The sequence below is a fragment of the Telopea speciosissima genome, chromosome 4 (genome assembly GCF_018873765.1).
Source record: "Telopea speciosissima isolate NSW1024214 ecotype Mountain lineage chromosome 4, Tspe_v1, whole genome shotgun sequence".
Taxonomy (NCBI): domain Eukaryota; kingdom Viridiplantae; phylum Streptophyta; class Magnoliopsida; order Proteales; family Proteaceae; genus Telopea; species Telopea speciosissima.
This window is the reverse complement of record NC_057919.1, coordinates 14,334,213-14,356,699: the sequence shown is the minus strand read 5'-3', so window position 1 is coordinate 14,356,699 and position 22,487 is coordinate 14,334,213. Positions and strand designations below refer to the sequence as shown.

Below are 22,487 nucleotides of genomic sequence, written 5' to 3'. Positions count from 1 at the left end.
TTCATAGATAATGTACTGTGGATTTTATTAGCCATTTGTTTGGTTATGGGTCGCAGATCCGAGTATGTTGTACACTTTTTATGATTATTGCTAGGCCGGCTACTTAACAGTTTGTATTTGTATGCAAGTATTTGATCATGTACTGCCAGATGGTACATGATTGTTCATACATGTGTAGCAGACTTGAGTTGCACTTTGCATCTGCTTGTGTCTTGAGCTGAAGTACAGCCCTAAAAGAATTGACAACTAACGTTTGGTTTGTGTTCTGGATCTTCTGTTAACGGATTGTATCCTGGTGGATGTGTTATGTGTTACTATCAGTTGTCAACTCCATTCAAGCTTCCCTTTGCTGGCATTTTAATAGTTTTTTGCAACTGTTAGGCTGGATGTTAATTTGTGTCAACCCTCAGGGCGCTAAATGGTTGCGTACATCAATATGCCATTTTATGTTATTTGAGGTGGGAGAACCTTTGCAGGACTGAGGACTAGATGTCTGACCTCTTAATCTGATCTTTACAGACTTCTAGGAAATGGGTTACTTATCAGTGTGAGGTTTAAAAATTTGGGAAAATTTAATCTTTATATTTGTCCCGTGTGTGCAAAAAAATCTTCTAATGAACGAGTGGAGCTCGGTCAAGTGGTGGTTTAGCATTTGGTTGTTAGTTGGGTAATGACCTGGGGTGGGTCTCAGCATTTCTCTGTTGGGTTTATAGAAGAGACCAGACAAGCTCGTCTTGTGAATTGTGGTGAAGCCTCCGTCTGGCTTCATCCCGTCAGGCTAAAGATCAGTCTTGGCTATAAATTCTAGTTGATATAATACGGTAAAAATTCGTTGGAATAAGATTTTGAAACTGTTTTGTTGTTTGTTCAAGGGATTAGGGAACTCGTCTACTAAATCAAACTACCTAATCATCAATATCAAGCAAGGCAACAGTGCTATGCCGCTCTGTGCGTGAAAATATGCTCCGACGCTCTGTGCATGAATTTTCATGGCAATGATTGATACTCTCGTTCAACAGAGGACATTCTCTGTTTCTCTCCACCACATCCATCAAAAGCGAAACAAGTAATTGTATCTCCTTCACCATCTGCCCCTACCCATTCTAAACCATCATCCTCTCACCCTCTTAACCATCAACATTTCAATTTCAACAACTTTGCCATCCTCTTCAGCCTTGCGGGCATTGTCAGCCTTTCATGGCCACCGCCCAGTGGAGAGAACATCCGGGGAGAGAATTTGATCATGTTCCAGATGATGATACATATTCTGTGGCGGATGAGAATGAGCCAGCAGTCACTGGATAACTTGGATTACTCTCTGGTTGGGAAAATCATAGTTGGTAAACCTTACCGTCCCAATCAGTGTTTGAAAGTTTGGTGAAGGCTTGCGTGACACCTCTACAAGAGGGGATATCTATCTCTTTGGTTTCTTCCATGAAATGGATCTTAAGACCATACTGATAAATTCACCATGGTCGGTTAATGGAAATCTGATCATCTTCGGAAAAATGGCAACATTACATCAATATTCATGAGTTCAATTATGATGATGTTTGAGTACACTTGCAGTATGTACCTTTTAAGTTACAGTCCCTTAGGGTGATGATGGACCTAGCATCAAAAGTTGGTGATCCTATTTGTATCAAGGAAACCTCAACATTCAAGAATGGACTCCTGGAAATTACGTACCGATGTTGTGTAAACATTGATGTTCAAAGGCCCCTTAAAAAGGCCATACGCATCAAGCATGGAAGAATGTACTGAAATGTGATATTCAACTGCCGTATGACTGCATTCTTGGCCATGAATCAAGAGGCTGTGAACTTTACTATTATGATGTTCCAACTGCTCACCAGAAGGAACATGACTGTTCTGGTATAGATGATTGTGAAGATGGGGACCTCCACTTCGATCTGACCAAAACAATTGGGGGATTTGCTCCAACACAAAGGCAAATGGACTCCTCCCTGGTAGTGTGGTCACCAAGGCAATCCATCGGCACTCAGAGGCCTTCTCCGGCAGCCTACGGTTACAGTATCCGCCACCAAGTTAGCAAGATGATTACTTCAGGTAACCTTAATACCAAGGGTCTGCAACTACAGAATCCTCATCATCCATCCCAGTCAGCAACTGCCCCACAACTGCCAGCATTTATAGCCCCAGCCACATCACAACAGATGTACACCAAAGACATCTTGCCACCTCATTCTTTCCTGCCCCATCATTCTACAAACCAAGTGAACCAGTAACCTACATCCTTTCTTTTCACCTAGGCTGAGATACAGGCCAACTTCACTCACTGAGCCCCTCTACTCATGATTACTCTCAACTCATCCTCTCCCTTCTCCCACGCCTTCTATCTGTTTCAATCCAAAATCACTCTGCAAAGTCTGACAAAACCGAAATACCATTTATACCTCACCAAATGATCCAAATGAAAACTTCAGTTTCACCAATGGATACAACTGAAGGATTTGTTGCTAACCCTGAAGTGCACACTGAAGAAGTTGTCCCTGAGATTCACAAATAGCCTCATATTTCGTCACCTGAAACTACTGATTCTTTTGTTACTGATGATACTTTGGAGACTGTGGTCTCTTCCCCCCCCCCCCCCCCAATGGAGGCTGTTGTTTATCAAGCTCACGGGCAACAATGAAGATATTAAGCTGGAATTGTCGGGGGATGGAGAGAGACCCTTGACATTCCGTAGCTTTCTCAACTCTCCCATGTTGGTCGGATGAATTTTATTTTCTTAATGAAGACTAAGAGTGCTTGTCCACATCTAGAAATGGTGCGTAGAGCCTTACATATGGATAATCTTCTGACGGTGGACCCCAATTGGCAATTCTAGTGGTATGGCCTTATTTTGGAAAACAGTTACACTGTTAAATGTTTTATAAATTTCAGAACATATCATAGATGTTGTTAATTATGGACTGGATTCTTCCTTTTATATGAGCTGTTTTTGGTCACCCTATGAAATCTCAAAGACAATATGTTGGGGATAAACTAGTTGCCCTTGGTGCTAACCATGATAAGGAATGGATCATGTATGGGGCACTTTACTGCACATCTCAAATGGCAAGAGAAACAGGGTGGGATAAGCCATAATGGTAGAGATATATGTTTTCATTTCAATCTATGATGAATGTCTATCATCTTCTTGATCTAAGAAATCATAGATGTACAAATTTACCTGGAATAATAAGAGATTTATACAAATATTATGATCAGGCTTGACAGAGCCATGTGCAATGTTGCTTTGAGAGCTAAATTTGTTAATGCAAGTGTTTTTTGTCCAACCAACTACTATTGGTTCTAATCACTCATCACTCCTTATTGACACTGAAGGATTTTTAGTTTGTTGCTCATGAACTCTATCAAAAAACAAAGAAAAAAAGCAAGGCAATAGAAAATGCAGCTTGGAAGTAATCTCTGACACACGATTAAACACCGTAATACAGTTTTTATCACACACAGGATTTTCTTTGGGTAAAGGGCCCATCTGTCCCTAACAGATCAAATTTTAAAGTTCAAAAGTAAGGATTCCATTAAAGTGGATATCAATCCCATTTGCCTAAAATACTCGGAAGCACAGTTGTCACTCAAGAAACCCATCACTATCTTCTATCTATAAAAGGTTAAAGCAAAGGGTTAAAGGGAGGATGTCAAACACCAGTAGATCCAAACCCCCCATCTCCTCTCACAGTTGAGTCCAGATCTTCAACCTCCAACACTTTAGGCGTTATGATCTTTTCAAGGATCAACTGGGCAATCCGATCACCAAGTTTTACTTCAAAATCGACATCAGCGTGGTTGAAAAGGATAACTCCAATGGGACCTCTATAGTCTGCATCGATTACACCAGCCCCTACATCAATCGAGTTCTTCCAAGCCAAGCCGGATCGTGGTGCTACACAACAGTAGGGATTGAGTTCAGTAAATCAAATTGATTAAAAAAAAAAACAGATTTCGAAGGAAAGAAGAAAGTTACCGATTCGTGCGTAAGTCCCCTCTGGTATGGCAATGCTCAAATCCGTCGGAACGAGGGCTTTTCCTCTAGCTGGGACTTTGGCCTCCGTCGCACTGAACAAAAAAAGCACACAAGAAGAGAAATGTAAGCATTTCATGTATTACTTCTGATGAAACCCATTAGGTCAAAATGAAACCATATAACACAGAGAGGATTGGCAGCATTGTTACCTGGAGAGGTCGTAGCCTGCCGCAAGCATCGATCCTCTTTTAGGCAAAACGGCATTTTCCGAGAGCTTTTTCACTTTCAGAAGTGGAAAAACCTCCGAAACGCCATAATGGGTGATTTTCGGGATCTTTAGTGCAGGTTCTTTTGCTTCAGAGCAATGGTTGTTGGTCTCTACGTCTTGCTGAACCATTCTCAGAAGCGGAGGTTTGACACAAGAACCTTCGATTTCTTTCTAAGGTGGAATTGGATTTGAGAGGCCTTTGAGGGAAGTCGAAGGGTCCCGTATATATAATGGAAGATCCGCATTTGATGGGTTCAAATATTGGCGCCAAATTTTCCCGCCATAGTGAGAAGCGGTTTTAACTTTCCCACTTTCCAACCCTTCCCTTCCCGCCTTAGAAGTGGTCAACCAGTTTGAATCTGACAAAGCGGTTTGGTTTTTGGTTCAAAATGAACTAGGCACGACCGCACGAATCAAAACCGAACCGAATTATATGGTTTCGTTAATCCAAATAACGAAACTAGGTTTTCTGGGTTTTTAGCATATTTCCATTAATTCAAGGCGGATTCCAATCCAATCAAATCCGGATTGGTTTTAAACCTGATGAGATGCAATGAAGGATTAAAATTTCAATTCTCTTCCAGTTTTCAAAAACAAGAATTATCAAAACCAACTGTTGTAATTTTCAAAACACCAACCAATTAATCTGTTTCCCCTGCGAACCGTACATCCAAATATTCATAGTAAAATTTCCTCAAGAAAAAAAACCCGCTTACAAAAAATGGAATGATCCCAAAAAGATAGGTTTTTTCGTTGTTGAATAATTCAGATCCTCTTAGATCAGAAGGAGAGCTCTCGATCAGTAAATCTTCTTCTGCGAAGGGGTTTTGAAGAAAACTCTGTTTTTCCCATTTCGGATGAGAACCAAGGAAGAGGGGGGACAGAGAGGTTTAAACATTAAATAACAGAGAAGCAGAGAAGCAGAGAAGCAGAGAAAGAGCTGAAGAAGGGAGAGAGATCTACCTGAGACTGCGAGCAACTCTCAAGGTGTTCTCAGTTCAACCCGTCTTATACTTGAATTGTTTTGCGTTATCCTTTGGAACAAGAAAGTTGTTCTCTTTGTTGGAACTTGGAAATTGGAAGAGGAATGAAAAGCAGAGAAGCAGAGTGGCAGAGCCAAAGAATGGAATAGGATGTTCTGAAAGATCGAAATAAGCAAGGGTATAATGGATTTTGCTGTTTTGGATTGGTCCAACCAAGATTTAAGGTTTGGTTTAAATGTGGTTTATTGGGTTATTTATTAAAACCGCAACCGAACCATTTGGCTTTGGTTAAATTCAATTCTGTTGTAAAGGGTTGGTTTCGATTTTCTATCGCTTTGCACAGCCCTCTCTAAAATCCTCGCTTGCTAATGACCCGGGATAGATAGACCCTAATCTTGGTGATGACTTTCTATTCATTCTCTCTCAAGAGAAAGATATTCCCTTAAAAGACAAAAATAATTGTTCTACTGTATGCAAATTTTTTCTCCCTCAGTCACAATCCAACCGTTCATGTAATGGTTGAGTATTCCTATCTTTTCGTCAATCCATAAGTATCATTTAAGTTGCATGAAAAGGGGGAAAGGACCATGGTTTGAGGAATCAATTGTTTTGATTCCTATCCACTCAGCCTAAGTTGCTCTCATATGGATCGATCAGATCTAGCCATGGGTTAGTCCATGTGATAGGTCGAGGACCAAACAAACATCCCACTAGTATTGAGATGTATGTGGGTCTTGCTCTATCACATGGATTGTATTGTCAAGTGGCAAATAGTGAAATATCATACTTTAGAAGGACCCATTTGACAATGGAGGTAGTTTAAACAAGCATGAGCGAGCCAAGTTGGTGATCCAACTCTCTTAACTCCTTTGTTAGGGTTAGGGCTGCACTGCAACAAGAAGTATGGGAACATGGTTTTAGGTTTTGGTATTAGATCGATTGAATCGAATGATTCATACCGGTATCAGTTGTGTCCAATATCAATACCTGACTTATACCGTGTCAATGGGAACAGGGAAAGGTAAAACGGTCCCAAATATTGGCATTTAAGAGGCATAATGGTCCAATCTAGCACGACACAATCGATCCGTATCGATATCAATATCAGTACCTATGTTGGTCTCGGCCAACACCGATACTGATCTTGAAACCTAAGTCTATGCATGGGAACGAGGCTAAAAAAATAGAAGGCTTTAATTTCTAAAAGCAACAATAAGTGGCATCGAGAACATTTGTTAGCCCAGCTAGCTTGAGGGTAGTGCAATAGAGCTTAGCCCTCAAGAGATTTCGAGTTGGAGATCTTCTATTTCTTATCCTGTCTAGGATTCCCCGCCACATTATTTTTTTTTGGTAGAAAAGAGCTATTCATCCATGCAAATCCACCGCCAAGCAAAGGAGAAAGAAATACATAAAATAGATAGAAAACATGATAAACACAAAGCATGGATATACGATATCCAAAACCAAGGAATGGAAATTGACCCTGGCACACATGCCATTGACTTAGTCATCCAAACTAGGGGTTGGGTCACTGCCACTTCCCTAGGTAACAAGCAGTAGCCACTACTAAAGTTGAGCGCCTGTACATACTTGCCAATAGAAGGGGCCTCATATGTGCTGAACAATTCAACGCCACATTTTCCACGCGTGTCGACACATAACCACAATCTACTTTCAAACAAGTTTGCCAGATCAACAATAGTCTACTGGATCGGCGAGTGGAGCTTCAATTGATGGCAAGGAGACCACCAGAAACATAGCCACAACCTACTTTCAAACAGAATTGCAAAGATCTGTTGGATCGGCGAGTGGACCATCGTCCGACAACCGGAGAGTGTTGGTGAAGATTGGACAGAGACAGGAGCTTTAGAGTCGATGATAAACTCGATGCCACAAACACCCGGATTGGCATCACCTGCAAACACATAAAAAAAAAGAAAAAAAGAAAAAAAGAAAAGTCTCCCACATAGATTCTGAACATTACAGCATAACCTTGGAGTACAACAATAGTAATTTTCGACGTAATGACCACCCTGTCCCCCTGAATGGTACACCCATGTGTCTGACGAAAGATGCATTGCGGCACACAGAACATCAGCCCCTTTTTCAAAAACACCAAGTGGAATCGGGATTGGCACTTGGCATGAGGCACTTTAGGACGTGGATGACAAAAAACTGTACTGTGTCCGATAAATATACTCTGTTGTTAGTGGGGCCGTTTAATTTGTCTATTACGATCCATTTTATGAAAATGTCCACAACCAACCTACCACCACTCCCAGGAAATCAACAAAGACAAATTTAAAGTCCTTAATTTATATGGATTTTATCTGGCTTAATTTATTCACATGACGTATAATCTATATATTAATCTGTCATTATGTGAGATGATGTTAGGTAGTGAAGTGCTTATTAATTTGGTTGAGTTAACTAGAAGCCAAACTAAATCAGGATTTTATGGAATCTAATGGACTCTATGGGTCTAGGGTCATGGACACCGAGTTTCACTTGTTAGAGATACATAAAGACCCTTATGTCCATTGTAATTTTTAATAACTTGTCCTCACTACCAAAGGGTATTTATGAGTTTAATTATCAATATTACCAATTTTTGTGAATTATCTTAGTTATACTACCTTCTCTTGTCTAAATTGTTTACTTGATCACAATAATTTCCTTGGGAATGCTTTTCCTCTGATCAAATAAATCATAAATTAAAGGGAGTATGATCTATAAATTAGTAGGATGGGAAGCCAATCAATGTAGGGAGGGCAGCACACATGTGTCATGAAGAGAGAGAGAGAGAGAGAGAATGTTATCCTTAAATAGAGTAGAGTGTAACTTCTTGTCACCAAAGAGGTGATATTAGATAGTGTATCGTTCTTTTGTTTGCCCTTTATCTTATTTCCAAAGTTAATTAAGCCAAGGTTAAAAAGAGATTTTCAATACTAAGTTGAAAGTGACTTATCATTATGAACGATTATTGTCTTAGGTGAAATGTCAGGATTACCTTCATTGGTAAAAAAAAAAAATCATGTTATATATTCTAATAGGGCAAAAAATTAGAGTGCAGTTCAGGTTTTCGTACGAGAACCATTCTCGTACAGCATGAACCACGTAGATAGAATTCAAAAGATCGAGGTGGATCCCACTATTGGATACCATCTGTGCTGTTCAATCCCGTATCAGAACGGTTCTCATATGAGAATGGTTCTCGTACAAGAACTTGAGCCAGACTCAAAAAATTAAGGTTACTCTTTTTCACTAATTTTGATTACAATAAGATTTTTCCTTAAAAAAGTATCAGAATAATATTAATAATGAGAGAGAGAGAGAGAGGGGGGGGGGGGGAAGTGCAACCAAAATGTTTTAATATGAATAACCAGAAATGAGCAGCAGCAGCCATGAACCAAGAAGCAGTACTGAAGCTTCCCACTCCCACCAAACACTTTCCCACCATTGATAGACGACAAAGATTGATCATTACCATATCTACGCTAATAATATACCGTGAAAGGTGAAGCTCCAGTCCAGGGAAATGAATTAATGCCAAACAAAAACAAAGAGATCACCAAAAATTGTAGAAGAGGAGAGGTGACCGATTCACATGCAAGCACATCCGTATATACATGTGAAGCTTGATTTTCAATTCAGAAAGTGTTGTGATGATTTGTCAGTTGAATCTTGTAGAGCTTGTCGAGATCTTCGATTCGATATATATTTCAACATATGTTGAGTTCAGGTCCGAATCAAACCGAGTGGATCGATCTCTTAGGTTTATAATGATAGTTTTGTATTTTCTAGGATTAGAATTTTCTTATAAAATGTTCTTATTCTTCTTTAAGAGGTATGTGAGATTAAGGGTTTGTATTTTTGCTTTAGAAAAATAGTAAAATTGTTCTATTTCTCAGTCAGTTGTATATATAGCCTTCCTACTTGAAGGTGAACCACGTAAAATCTTGTCTTATATGATTATCTTCTCTTTCTCTTTATTTTTCTTTTACAAAATCGTCATTCTACCTATTGTTTTTTTGACACACACACTGTTCTTTCTTTCCAATGGAGGAAATGTGTCAAAATAATTGTACCCAATGATCGAACAACAAATTCAAGGTTGAGGAAACACACATACACACACAAACCAATCATGGATCGACCTTTGGGAATCCAATGGAGAGATGTGTCAAACTAAACCCACCCTCGTCCACCCGTGAAGCTTCTACGTGGCCAAGCTTGCTTAACCAAAACCAATTATGGAATTCAATGAAGTTGGTGGCAGCTTTTTATTTTTGATAAGGAAAGTTGGTGGCAGCTAACCCTTTATTTACGTACCCTTTCCGGCAAATATATATATATATACATGTCGGTATCGATCCAGACAGATCTAGTTATACAAGCCAAGTGACATAAATGCTTAAGAAGGAATAAAAGAAGAAGCTTCGTTTCAATAGCAAACATTGAAAAGAACAAAAAATGAAAAAGAAAATGAAGTCAATATATATATATATATTTTAATAGGATACGGTAGGTACTGTTAGGGTTGTTAGTTAGTTAAGTTATATAATAATATATCAGTTTCCGCGAAGTTTCTTAAGCAATGCCTCTGGCACGCATATCATGACAATTTATTGTAATTGCATTTGGTTTCTTTCTTCCATTGCCCATTTTACTTATGCTTCATTAATCAATATTTCATTTCATTTCTCTTTTATAATTCTTCTCAACTTCATAGCTACAAACTCAGCTACCTGTTGTGTTTTGTTTTATCTCCTAATTAATCTCGTCAATCGTTCTTAATATACTTACGGGTAAGAGAATGCTAATTGGTCGTGTAACGCTTACACCAATGCAGGGGGCAAATAAAATTGGATGCTGGAGCACTTAAGTGAGGGATTTTTTTGTTCATTGGAGCTGCATTGTAATTTCATGCGGTGCTGTATCTAGATGTTGGAACCAAAAGACCAGTAAATGTTTTTTTTTTTTCATTACTTTAATAACTTCAATCAATCATATGTGGGTTGATCTCACATTGGTCACAAAAAAGATTTATTGTGGGCTGATATGGTCTGAGGTTACCTTGCCTTATAAATCAGATTATAAGGATAGATTCTCTTGAAGTTCATATCAATGGTATCAGAGGAGTCAATCCTTAACATGGTTCTAAGTATTGGTATCGTATCATCCATATTGGACCGATTTTACTAGTCATCAATATCGATACCATATTGATAATACGGTACGGAAAATGGGTAAAATGGTTCGAAAACTCATTTTTTAAGGAAATCAAGAAATAATTTTATACAATCTAGGCCGATACCGTATCGATATTATATCGATTTTCCGTGTTGCCAATAACCATTCCGATACCATGCACTAAAACCATGATCCTTAACCTCAACTCTCACGCGGAAGGTACAACCTAGTGTCTGGTAATAACATAATACAAATGTGAGTATATTTCACTCACTAGATCATAACTCTCAATTGACGCCAAGGCTAATTTTCTTAATTTAAAGTCTCTACTCAATTTTTTTTTTTGGGGTTAATAGAAGGACATTGCCACCTACAATTTACGTGCATGCATGCATGCCACAGAGCATTCACGTGGGTAACATGCACCAAGAATTTTAAAATATGTGCTACACAGGGTAGGTTTCTGATATTGCAGCAGCATTTTCTGCTTTAACCCTTTCATATATTGGCGCTGGTGGTTGTGTCACTTTCTTCTCCGCATGCTGACTAAGCCCTCTCAGCTTCCTAGTATATAAGCAGCAGATCGAAAGGTGAATTCCTCTGTAGGTATGTTCACCTGTACAGCCGTACAGGTCAGGTGCCAACGGACCTGGCTCCTGTGCATCCGGGCAGCCGGGCTGCATATGTAGTATCAGACTTAAGGTGGTGCGTTTTGACCGCCTTACCCCCTGCCTAAGCGCTTTGCCCGAGCAGGGGTAAGACTGTCAAAACACAGCACCTTGTGTCTGGCATTGCACATGCAGCCCAACTGCTCGGATGCACAAGATCTTTTTCAGGTGTCAACACTTATCCCATTTGCTACCATTTAAAGGGTGAAGATGGGTATTTATGGAAGCAAAAAGTACAGTTGTTGGTATTTGACCGATACAACAAGTGAATGTATGTGCATAGGAATTCAACTCGTGGAGTGATCTCTCTCTCTCTCACTCTATTTTGGAATAAAAATCTTCTGCAGTACCGGTGCCTCTGCAATGCACATCCGACAACATAGCAGAGGCCATGTGTGCCATATGTGCCATGTGTGCCACCTAACCTCTGTTGTGCCGTCGGATGTGCACTGTCGCCCCGCCGGTACTATAGAGGATCCTGGTCCCTCTATTTTGTGGCTTTTTTCTTTGATTGGGGAATTCGACCGGGCCGCGGGGGAGCTCGTGTTACCCATATGAGGCTTGACGACATTTTTGAGGACTCCGGTCCAGAGTTTAACAACCTAGAGGATTGAGAGTACATTGTGAGCATGGTTGTTTTAATTGTTAAAACTTGGATTATCATTGAATGAACTGGCCAAGTTCGATTCAGATTAAACCCGATTATACATGTACTGAGTCTGACTAGAATGTTCCGATTTGGGGGTGAGTTCAGCCAATTCTGAAAGAGTTCATTCAATTCACAACGAACTCTTTGGGTGATTTTCAGACTATTTTGAATCAGAATCGATGGAGATTGATCCCATACCTGATTATAAGTTTTAAAACTTTGATTATTGTGTTTGCAACTAAAAACTGAAAATTAATTGGTGAATCATTTCAGTTATTAATTAAATTAAACATATAAAAAAAACCTTCCCTTTTGAATTATCTATATGTGTCGACTTGCATTAAATGGAATGTCTATATGTGTACGACTTGAATTAAATGTAATCAGATTGACATAAATACCAATAAAAATTGACATAAAAGCCCTTACACCCATTTTTTGATGGGATGATGACTGATGAGAGAATCAATACCTTCCTCTTTTACTATTAATGTTATGGCTTTTACAATTAAATTCTTCATTTATTGGCTCACGAGTCAATTGAAGACAAGTTTTTCAGAAGAGATGACATAAAATGGCCAATAAAGCACGGAACATGGTTTTAGGAATCAAGATCAGTCGTGGGCAATACTGATACTTGCTCTTGAAGATATATAAAGGGCAAAATAGTAAAAAACAAAATACCCATAATGATATCTTAAGGGGTAAAAGTGTTCGATCCAACATGACATGGCCACTCCACATCAGTATTAATATGAGAATGGGTCATTTGCACGTACCAACAGGTAACATACATGTGAGAGCTAATCACATTTTAATTTTTTTCCAAAAATATCCCTCCTCCCTTTGTAAATGAAAAAAATAGAACAAATGGTTGGCTCTCACATGTATGTTGGTACGTGCAGAGGAACCGAACTCTATTAATATCAGTATCAGTATCGGCAGCGACCAATATCTGTTCCAATACAGTGCATTAAAACCCTGCTCAAGAATCAGGTTAGGCTCACCAAACCAGGACCTGGTTCTCCTCCAGCCGGCCCACCTGGGAAATGACCCAAACACCCTTTGTTTTGCTAGGCTGGATCCTCCAGCTCCCGCCGGCTAGAGGAGAGCCGAATTAACCAAACCAAAGGCTAGAAAAAGAAAACAAAACAAAATTGAAGAGAAAAAAAAAATCTGGATTTTGGTTATAAATACACACATTAGTGGGCATGCGATAAAACCTACCTTGGAGAGTATTACTCATCTCTCTTCCTTCTCCACCTGCAAGCTGGTAGAGTACTGGTAGAGACTACAGGAATGATTGCAGAATAAACAAAACTAAAATATAGAGGGAGGGCAGGGGAGAGAGAGAGAGAGAGAGAGGTCCTTCAAACACCAATTGTGTGTTGCACATTCTCCAGCCGTAGTCCATATGGCCTCGGTTGAGGTGAAACGAAGAAATGCAGTGGCTTGGGTGGTGTGTTTGGGTCTTGTAATGATGAGTCAGGTGGGTGGAGCAGAAAGACTCCCGAGAGCTATTGCTCAACAAAGCTCGGTTCACAAAAAGGTAGCAGAAGAAGAAGAAGAAGAAGGATTCATGATCCAAATGGTTAATTTCTTGTGGCAGAGCGGAAAGTCTTCTTATCACCATGTTTGGCCGGTGGGTTCTCTCTCTCTCTCTCTCTCTAGCACAGCTAATGGCTTTTAGTGGACTGTAATTCTGTTTCTAAGGAACTCCAACAGACAATCTCTTCTCTAACTCCTTTCCCAAATATAGCCTCTTATGGATTTTATTTTCCATAAACGTGCCTCTGTTTGCTTTCTGAGAACTTCCTTATGGGGGCAATGGTATGGATGACGAAATTCAGGTGGTCTTAGTGGCTTAGTGCCTGTCAGATCTCATCTCTTATTCCCCACAATTTAAAGCTTTCTTCTCCTAAAGGCCAAATCTCTCTATCTCTCTTCTCTCTCTCTCTCTCTCTCTTTCTCTCAGTGTTGAGACTATGCATTCTACAGGACCTGCAAACAGGAAAAATGAAAATATTGAATAGAAATTTTCGTTTCCTTCTGGGTTTAATTCTCCTCTTTAATAATTGTTACCTAGAATTTCATCAAATCTGTTGTTTTTTTTTTTAAAAAAAAATTGGATTTGGTGTGACAGGAGATGGAATTTGGTTGGAGACCGGTGGTGGGATCAATAATTGGATTCTTTGGAGCAGCACTGGGTAGTGTTGGAGGAGTAGGTGGTGGAGGAATTTTCGTCCCAATGCTCACCTTGATTATCGGCTTCGACCCCAAGACCTCTACTGCCATTTCTAAATGTCAGTATACTGCAACTTCCCTTTTAATCCTTAATGGCCTTAACACTCCACACACTACGAATTTTTCCAAATCACTGAATTATAATTCAATTATGATCAATATTTGATTTCTCTACCTCTTTGCAGGTATGATCATGGGTGCAGCAGCATCAACAGTGTATTACAATCTTCGGCTCCGGCATCCAACACTTGACTTGCCCATCATAGATTATGATCTTGCTTTGCTCTTTCAGCCCATGCTCATGCTTGGCATTAGCATTGGTGTTGCCTTTAATGTCATCTTTGCTGATTGGATGGTGACTGTTCTGCTTATCATTCTCTTCATGGGTAAATGGCATTCATAAACATTTGATCTGATTCCATATTGAGGTCTCTTTAGAAACATTACCCAAATGATTAAACCAATTATCAGTAGCTAGCTAAGAGTATGTGTGCTTCTGCACTGTAACTCTGTTCTTGCTAGCTGAAGACCTGCTTGCAAACCAGAACAGAAGGATGAACAAGTAGCCAGTGAGAAGAAGCTATTTTGCTCTAATGAAATGCTAAAAGGACTGATGCATTGTATATTAATGGTGGTAGGTACGTCTACTAAGGCGTTATTCAAAGGCATAGAGACATGGAAGAAAGAAACCTTGATGAAGAAGGCAAGGTTCATTATGTTCAGCTCTCTACAATGCTTCCACCCACCTTTGACTTCATTACTGATGCTTTTGGAATTTACTTGATTTTCAGGAGACAGCCAAACTATTGAAGTCAGAATCAAAATCAACTGGTGAGTTGTGATCATGGTCCCCTTTCCCCCTTTCAACCTAAACTTCCAAATTTTTAAGATCAGAAAATAAAAGAAGAATTTTACCTCATTAAGTTGGGAAAGAATAAATGCCAAGAATGTGCAGGTGTGATCACCTGTTTTAAACTACTTATTTACAGAAAGTTCTACCTTGAGAAACAGCCCAAAGTGGATATTGCCTGGAGTACATTCATCAAACAGCTATATTTCCTAAATGCATCTGAACTAACTTAATAATATGCTTGTGGCTTCTCAATCCCAAATTCAATTAATTCTGCACTTCTGCACATTCTGTAGTTAGGAACTCGAAAGGCACCATAAAATGGGGCTTCGGTTTCCATCATAAAGACCTTCCTGGCCAAAGCCTAGATGGCTCACATTGCCTTAACCGTCTGGCCTTGATGAGGCAGCTTTGTAAAAAGGAACCAGAATTGAACTCTTGAGTGTGATATACCCCACTATTGGCTTTCAGATGATCCTGGAATGGAGTACAAACCACTGCCTACTGGTCCAGCTGCTTCGCCAGATGACAAGGTAACTCTGAAGTATGCCAAGTTATGTTTTAGCACACACTGATTTCACAAAATTTTTGATTAAATTTGACAGTGTCATTGTGTTGCTGCCCTTGCCTTCATTGTCATCTTTGACATCCATCCAGGTTCCCATGATAGACAACATTTACTGGAAGGAGCTTTTTCTGCTCATGTTTGTCTGGGTGGCCTTCCTTACGGTGCAGATAGTTAAGGTTAGTAATTGTATCCAATGGTACCATTCATTCTTCCTAGCCAACACTCTCTTCTCAGTTTATTGGGGCACCATGGAGCTGCCTAATATCACTGGACATACCATTCATTTTCTTTCTGAATGTCTATGCAGACTTATGCCACAACTTGCTCCATCCAGTACTGGATTCTGAACTTAATGCAGGTGACACCTCAACCAAAGGTTTCTGTTTATTGGACATTACTTAAATCCTCACAAACTGAGCCTGAAGAATAGTTAGTGTTTTCTAGCACAGATAAGTGATAACCATTCACTTGACCAAATAGAGACATTCATAAGTGCACTTTTCTCCATGGCTTGCTGGTTGCTTCAGGTTATAAAAAAGGCCTCCTTTACATGATTGTTTTGAACCTGTCTTAGGGACAATGAAGTGCTATCAATTTGGAAAGTTTGGAACAATTCTGTCTGGTACTACTGACAGAGCATCCGGATTTCCTGCTTCATATTCCAGAAACAAGTTTATTCCTTATGAGTTGCAAGTTTGGGACAATTCTATTTTCGTATTACTGGATTGTATTTGTTACGATTTTTAGATTCTTAAGATAGCAGGTTTCATCGCATTGTGAAGGTACCAATTGCTGTCTCTGTGTCACTCTATGAAGCCATCTGCTTGTACAGAGGGAAGAGGGTAATTGCATCCAAGGGTAAGGAAGTCACAAATTGGAGAGTGCACCTACTATTTATTTACTGTTGCTGCGGGATAGTAGCTGGAGTAGTTGGTGGATTGCTTGGGCTTGGAGGTGGCTTCATCTTGGGCCCCCTTTTCCTTGAATTAGGGATTCCTCCTCAGGTAACACATTGGCAGCCTCCATCACTTAGTATGGGTTGTGTCAGAATACCATTTAGAATCAACCTTTACACATATTCTCTGCAATTTATTTCTTGGAATAAAATCTTATAAAATAAAATATAGCCAAAATCTATGAAATTTCACAACCATCACTGATATTTCTGATAGGCTATCTATAAGCCTCCCAGCTCATTTTTAGTACTAATGGATTCCTTTTCACAGGTTGCAAGTGCAACATCAACCTTTGCAATGGCATTCTCATCCTCCATGTCAGTTGTACAATATTATCTTCTAAAACGTTTTCCAGTCCCATATGGTGGGTAGCAAGAACAATCAACTTCTTCTGAAACTTGCAGAAACATTTAATGATTACATTGTCAACCACCCCCCCCCCCCAACACCCCCCCCCCCCCAAAAAAAAAAAGAAGGAAACTAGATCAAAGTACTCAAACCAACCTGAAAAGTCTAACAAGTATGAACCAAACCACAGTCGCTGTAGTTATTTTCTAACTGTAACATGAGTTCACTTTCTTTCTGCTGCAGCTGCCTACTTTGTTGTAATCGCAACTTTTGCTGCACTCATTGGTCAGCATGTAGTGAGGAAGTTAATTATACTGCTTGGTCGAGCATCCTTAATCATCTTCATCCTGGCTCTGACCATCTTTATAAGCGCAATCAGTTTAGGTAATTGATCCTCTTGACTTTTACGGCTTGAGTGGAAGGTGTTACCTGTTACCCGTAGGATACGGCAAAGGTGCTCAACATTCTATTGTACAATGCAGGAAGCGTGGGCATAGCAAATATGGTTGTAAAGCTGGAGCACAATGAGTATATGGGGTTTGAAAGTCTGTGTCATCAGACCTAAATGCATAAATTGTGGGTTCTAGCAGTATTCTTCAATTTACAGCTACTTATATTCCTCCTTCTTCCCTTTGTCTAGCCAGTTATTTAAACCGCCTATATCCAAGTAGAATGGCTAGTTTATCTGTTTCAATGGGTACTCCAGTCCCTGTATCAAATGGTTAGCAAGACTGATCCGGGTTTCTTTTTCATTACTAATTTGCAATCTTGTTTTACTCCATTTCCCCTTCTGTAAAGAACTTGCCGAGGACAAATGATAATAAGAGTGGCGTAGCGAAATTAAATTGAGCCCAATACTAGTTAGAGAATTAGTGTGTTTTCCCTGCAATTTAGGGCCTCTGTACAGCTTCCTGGAATATGAAAAGGTTCGATAAATTAACAGCTAAATGTAAGATTTGCTCTTATTGGTTCACTGAGCACAATATGGACACAGATAATTTTAGGTAAAGGAGTCTGTAAAGGGTTCACTATCAATCCAAACCTACTCCACCACATGTTCACAACCCAAAACAACACCAGCTGCATATTTTGAGCATTAGCTACGCTAGATATGGTTACTCTGGTTACTCTTACCCATTTATAGTCTCACTTGCCTACTTGAAATACCATTTAGATGATCATAAAACTTTGGATCTGCTTGGGTTTTTCACAATGAAGATGTATTTTATGGAGCTCAAATTAATGAGATGAAGTAAATCCTCACCAGGAGAGAAAAGGGCCACTTTAGAACTCCTTAAACCACAGTATAAGCTTTAGAGTGAGAAAGGCAACAATCTGCAATTGCCAGTTAGAGTCCTAGTTAATGGCGAAAATCTTGAAATCAATGATTTCATTTATTTTTCACCCAGAAAAAAGACTCAGCATTTATACGAAGCAAGAAAGAGAGAATATACAATCGAGAACGGCTAAACAAACATACCGAGTTTCACTTCCATTTGGTATAAAATTTCTCGTCATTCCACAACAGCATCATCTGTAACGGTATCCGAACGTTCCTCTCCTTCAAATGTAAATGCCTCGGAATAATTCGTTTCTCCAGGCTGAAGGCAAAATACTGCGGAAACTCCTTTAGTTCTTGGATATCTCTCTCCATCTCTTTCACCAAATACTTGAACTTGGGTCTCATATTATTCTCGATACTGTACCCAAAAATCGCAGGTAGACGAGAACATGCCCTAGCAGCTTCCTCACGGGAAAAATCTAAGCTCTGCAAAAACCTAATCTTCGCTTCAAGTTTATCGACGCGAGTGTTGAGCAAATGAGCGTTGAGGGAGGTGGGCAAATTGAGCTTCTCCAGCCCCAATTCTCTGAGGAAGAGAAGCGTACGTCTCAGGCATAAGTCAACGTGTGAGAGGAGGATTCCAGGGCACCGGAGAATCAGAGCACAGGATTCGGCAGGAGACGCTGCGACTTCGGTGGCTAAAAACTCGAAGACGGGAGCGAAATCGGCGGGATCGAGGCTGGGGGAGAAGAGTTGAGGGCGGAGGAAGTAGAGTCTGCGGAAATCGGATTCGGAGAAGCCCTTGGATTTGAAGAAGTTGATGATGGAGAGAATGCTCTGGAGAGTTTCAGGGGAGGGGACCTCTCTGTTGGAGATAATGCCTAGGGTTCTGAGGTATCGCAGATTTTCGCGGTAGGAAGTACGGAAGCGAAGGAGTGGAGGGTGGCGACCAGAAGTAAAAGAAAGAGAAGGAGAATGGGAGTGAGAAGAAGAAGGGAGAGGAGGAGTGTAAGCAGACGATGATGGGTTGGAAGAAGACGAGCAGACCGATGGGAAGTGAAGGGAGTGAACTTGGAGTAGTTGGAGCTGGATCGGCATTTCTCTTTTCGCGGGAATGGATGACTGTAACTCACGCTGCTTAGAGGTAACGCTGCCACTTGTTATTCCAGCTTTACATATTTAGTAGTGGAAAACGAACGCTACCCAGTCGACCGCTATGGCGTGTGCCTGCGCCCACGCCCTGATACAGTCGAATGTGAAATGACCACTTCACCCGTATAGAAAGATAAGAATCATAAGAATGTATCGGTCATTTCATGCCCGACTGTGTCTGCCGGCCACAGGCATACACCACAGCACATGATGGGGTGAAGTTCTGTCCCCTTTTTTCTTTGGTGTAACTTTATGTATTTAGTGAGAATGGGTTTTATGAGCATACGGCATAAAAGCCCACTTATGAGGTGTGGTAAAATGGTATTATTCATCGTAGAGTAGGACTTTTAATATGAGGCACAGAAAAGTTAGGCACAAGTAAGGTTGTTCCATTGTGATCAAGTGCTCATGGGTTCGAATCAAGAAATAGTCTCTCCGTGAAATGGGGGTAAGACTGTGTATATTATTACTCTCCTTAGACCCACGGTGAGAGAAGCATCATGCACTGGGTACATCCTTTTGGGGAGAAGGAGAGAGAGAGAAAGAGAGGGGCATTAAATGCTAATATACCATACGCTAGCTGTTTAGAAAACCTTTTCCCTTATTTCTTTTAGGTAAAGAATGTTGCTCGGTCACATGATCCCTGCACCAACGCTTGAGCCAATGAGGACGGATTTTCATTTTGTAGGGCATTGGGTGGTCATTTCAGGGGGGGCCTCTGTCTGGCCACAGGCTGCATGCGATCAGACAACATTCATCCTTTCACTCAAAACTCCCCTACTCCAAGTTTCTTTTCTGATTCCCCCAAAAAAGTAAACTTCTACCTCTCTTATACCCCTAATATTTTAAAATATCAAAATTACCCCTCTATTTTCATGTTTCAATCCAGTTTCTTTGTTTCTCATTGAATTGGTTTACATGTTGAATCAAACCAAAATACTTAAACCAAAGGGAAAATACGTGGTACAGGAAGATTAACGACTTTGCCCTCTCCCGTTGTCTCTGAGAGCAACAAGAACAATCCTGCTTTGACTCTACCTCCTCCCACCTTCTTCACTATAAGAACAATCATCGTTTGAGGAAAATGTAGGAGACACTTTAGTGCACTGTGAAGTGTGAAAAAACAATATTTATGAATGCTAGGCTGCTCTGTTCAATCTATGATAATTAATCCACTTCGTATTTGGCCACTGTTCGATTGGGTGGTATTCTACTAAGAGGTTCTCATGGTTGACCTCATAAGGAAGTATGTTGGTTCATGTTATGAATTTTTTTTGTTCCTTGAGGGGTTAATTCTCATGGATATATGGCAGGTATCATGTTTGTATATAATGCTCATAGGAGAAACCTGTTTTTTCTTATTTTAACAGTCAAACTTGATGAACTTCAAATTCAATCATTCTTCTTGGGGCAGCCAAATTTTCCCAATCTGTCTTTTCTCAGTACAGCCATTCTGGCCTCTAACATCTCTTGTACTAGTGATTGTGCAATAATTTTGTTGCTGTAGGACCTTGGTACAAAAATTTTGACAGTCATAACAAGTTTTCCTCATTTCCCTTAAAGAGTGTGCTTCAATTCTACTGAAGCTTTGTTTGGCCACATGAACATTCTTGTGATGCTGGTGTTTGTGATGTTTAGCTCACTAAAAAAACAACTAGGAGTTTGTGGATTTTAGATGATAATAATGTCGATTGTTTTCTCTTAAATGGTGTGATTAGAACATGGGAGCTCTCAGTTATGCAGCCCACAACCAAGAATTGAACCAAGAGATTATAAGACTTTGAATCTGGGAACACTCCATTGAAGACCATTTCATCCAAGAATTGCTGAGTAATGTCGTAGTTGTGTTACACCCCATTTCTGCTTATAAAAATTATTTCGGTTATGGATGCCTTAAGGCCGTGCATTGCACGTTGTCATCAAATAGGTTCCCTTTTTGAGTGACAAAGTGGAAAGGTGGGACCCACCATGACTATAGATGGTGGGAGGTTACAAACCCCACATGGCGCAGGAGATTAGCACTTTGGACTGAAAGTGGCCTCAATACAAGGAGGTGGAAGTGTTGGTTACGGGAGTTATCAAGTAAATGTCTTCTATATATAAGACAAAAGCCAAGCAAAAGAGGGACACGACAATCGACAACACAACACTCTATTATCTTTATTCCTTTTTTATCTTTCAAGATGTAGTCTTTCATCTTTCCTTGTAATTTTTACTGGAGTTGGTTTACAGCCACCAATGCCTCATTGACTTGTGTTTCAAGGGGCATTCATGTAGGTCTTGCTTGGAGAATAACTCCGACAATCTTGTCTTTTGGCCCGTGTTTGAAAAAGCTTAAAAAAATTGCAAGCTCCATCAGTCCGTGGCTAGCAGAGTTGTGGAAGCTTCATCAAATCCGTTTTTGGGCGATTATGCGATTTGGTTGTAGAATAGTTGTAGTGTAAATACCAAGTTGTAAACCTCACCAATGTCGGATTTCACAAGTTGTACCGACTCCAATCGGATACTGACTGCAAGTAAGCAACTTTGATTTTCAATCTTCTTCTATTGCTTCGTCCATCGCAATTTTCTTTCACCCAAAAGACCTTAGAGCTACTCAGGCACGGAAAGATTCTATTTTCGTCCTGGTTAAAAATCAGAACAGACCGTTTTCGACCTCTTAAAACAGGCTGTTTCGGCCTGGCTGGAAGTTAGAACAGGCCGTTTCGTCCTGGCTGATCAAGCCGTTTCATCTTAGAACAGGTCGTTTAGTCATTTAGAACAGGCTGTTTCGTCCTGATCGAAAGTTGGACCAAGCCATTTCCAGTTCCGTTTGAGCCTGCGTCAAAGGCTCTGGCACGCCCGCGTTACCTCCACCACGTGCATTGTGCCCCTATGTGTATGTGTTGGATTTTCCACCAAGAAGTTGTTGAGATGGTAATACAGGGGATTCATCAAATAATGCATCTAGGTAAAAGCAATGTCGTAGTTGTTGAGCTGGTCTTGACAAACTCCTCCAATGCTACTATTGAAGAATATCACACCAGGGAAACACCTTTTCTCTATCATGACATCAAAGAACTTCATAGCTTCTGCATACCGTCATGATAATTGAGTAATGTATTCAGGGGCAGGAGATTCTGGGTTCCAACCAATTTCATCCACCATCTCCCCAAAAGTAAGCCGAGCACAGGCAACATTGCCTTCATTCTCCCAAACTTCCAAGTAAAATTGCACAAGTATCCGCATCTGGTCGAATCTTACCCTTAGCAATGTCCAAGAACTGCTACGCCCTCGCCGTCTTCCCATCTCTGCTGACCGTGCTGAGTAGCAAATTCAATGTGACAATGTTC

General features: G+C 40.2%; 3 protein-coding genes and 1 long non-coding RNA gene across 7 annotated transcripts; 1 reads left to right on the top strand and 3 right to left on the bottom strand.

Annotated features, from left to right (window-relative positions):
- Positions 1–336: 336 nt before the first annotated feature.
- Positions 337–21,001, bottom strand: LOC122658799. Its single transcript, XR_006332496.1, has 4 exons — positions 20,904–21,001; positions 15,641–15,646; positions 12,228–12,233; positions 337–349 (listed from the first exon to the last, which is right to left on the bottom strand). It is a non-coding gene; the product is annotated as an uncharacterized LOC122658799 (long non-coding RNA).
- Positions 3,558–4,475, bottom strand: LOC122658798 (deoxyuridine 5'-triphosphate nucleotidohydrolase). The gene is made up of 3 exons (XM_043853920.1): positions 4,204–4,475; positions 3,995–4,086; positions 3,558–3,913 (listed from the first exon to the last, which is right to left on the bottom strand). Exons 1-3 carry the CDS (start codon positions 4,389–4,391, stop codon positions 3,669–3,671), a joined length of 525 nt encoding a protein of 174 aa, XP_043709855.1. The 5' UTR covers positions 4,392–4,475; the 3' UTR covers positions 3,558–3,668.
- Positions 13,096–17,576, top strand: LOC122658796 (sulfite exporter TauE/SafE family protein 3-like). 4 transcript variants are annotated; one of them, XM_043853918.1, is made up of 12 exons: positions 13,096–13,397; positions 13,899–14,058; positions 14,185–14,385; positions 14,638–14,702; positions 14,794–14,830; positions 15,321–15,377; positions 15,505–15,593; positions 15,725–15,775; positions 16,200–16,421; positions 16,644–16,737; positions 16,965–17,105; positions 17,204–17,576. In XM_043853918.1, exons 1-12 carry the CDS (start codon positions 13,170–13,172, stop codon positions 17,284–17,286), a joined length of 1,428 nt encoding a protein of 475 aa, XP_043709853.1. In that variant the 5' UTR covers positions 13,096–13,169; the 3' UTR covers positions 17,287–17,576. The 4 variants fall into 4 exon arrangements, with proteins under 4 accessions (XP_043709853.1, XP_043709852.1, XP_043709851.1 ...); XM_043853917.1 differs by having other exon boundaries at positions 14,791–14,830; XM_043853916.1 differs by having other exon boundaries at positions 13,097–13,397; positions 15,321–15,382; positions 15,507–15,593.
- LOC122658797 (transcription termination factor MTEF1, chloroplastic) lies at positions 17,470–19,131 on the bottom strand. Its single transcript, XM_043853919.1, has 2 exons — positions 18,202–19,131; positions 17,470–17,632 (listed from the first exon to the last, which is right to left on the bottom strand). The coding sequence occupies exon 1, from the start codon at positions 19,099–19,101 to the stop codon at positions 18,208–18,210; it is 894 nt and encodes a 297-aa protein (XP_043709854.1). The 5' UTR covers positions 19,102–19,131; the 3' UTR covers positions 17,470–17,632; positions 18,202–18,207.
- Positions 21,002–22,487: the final 1,486 nt, after the last annotated feature.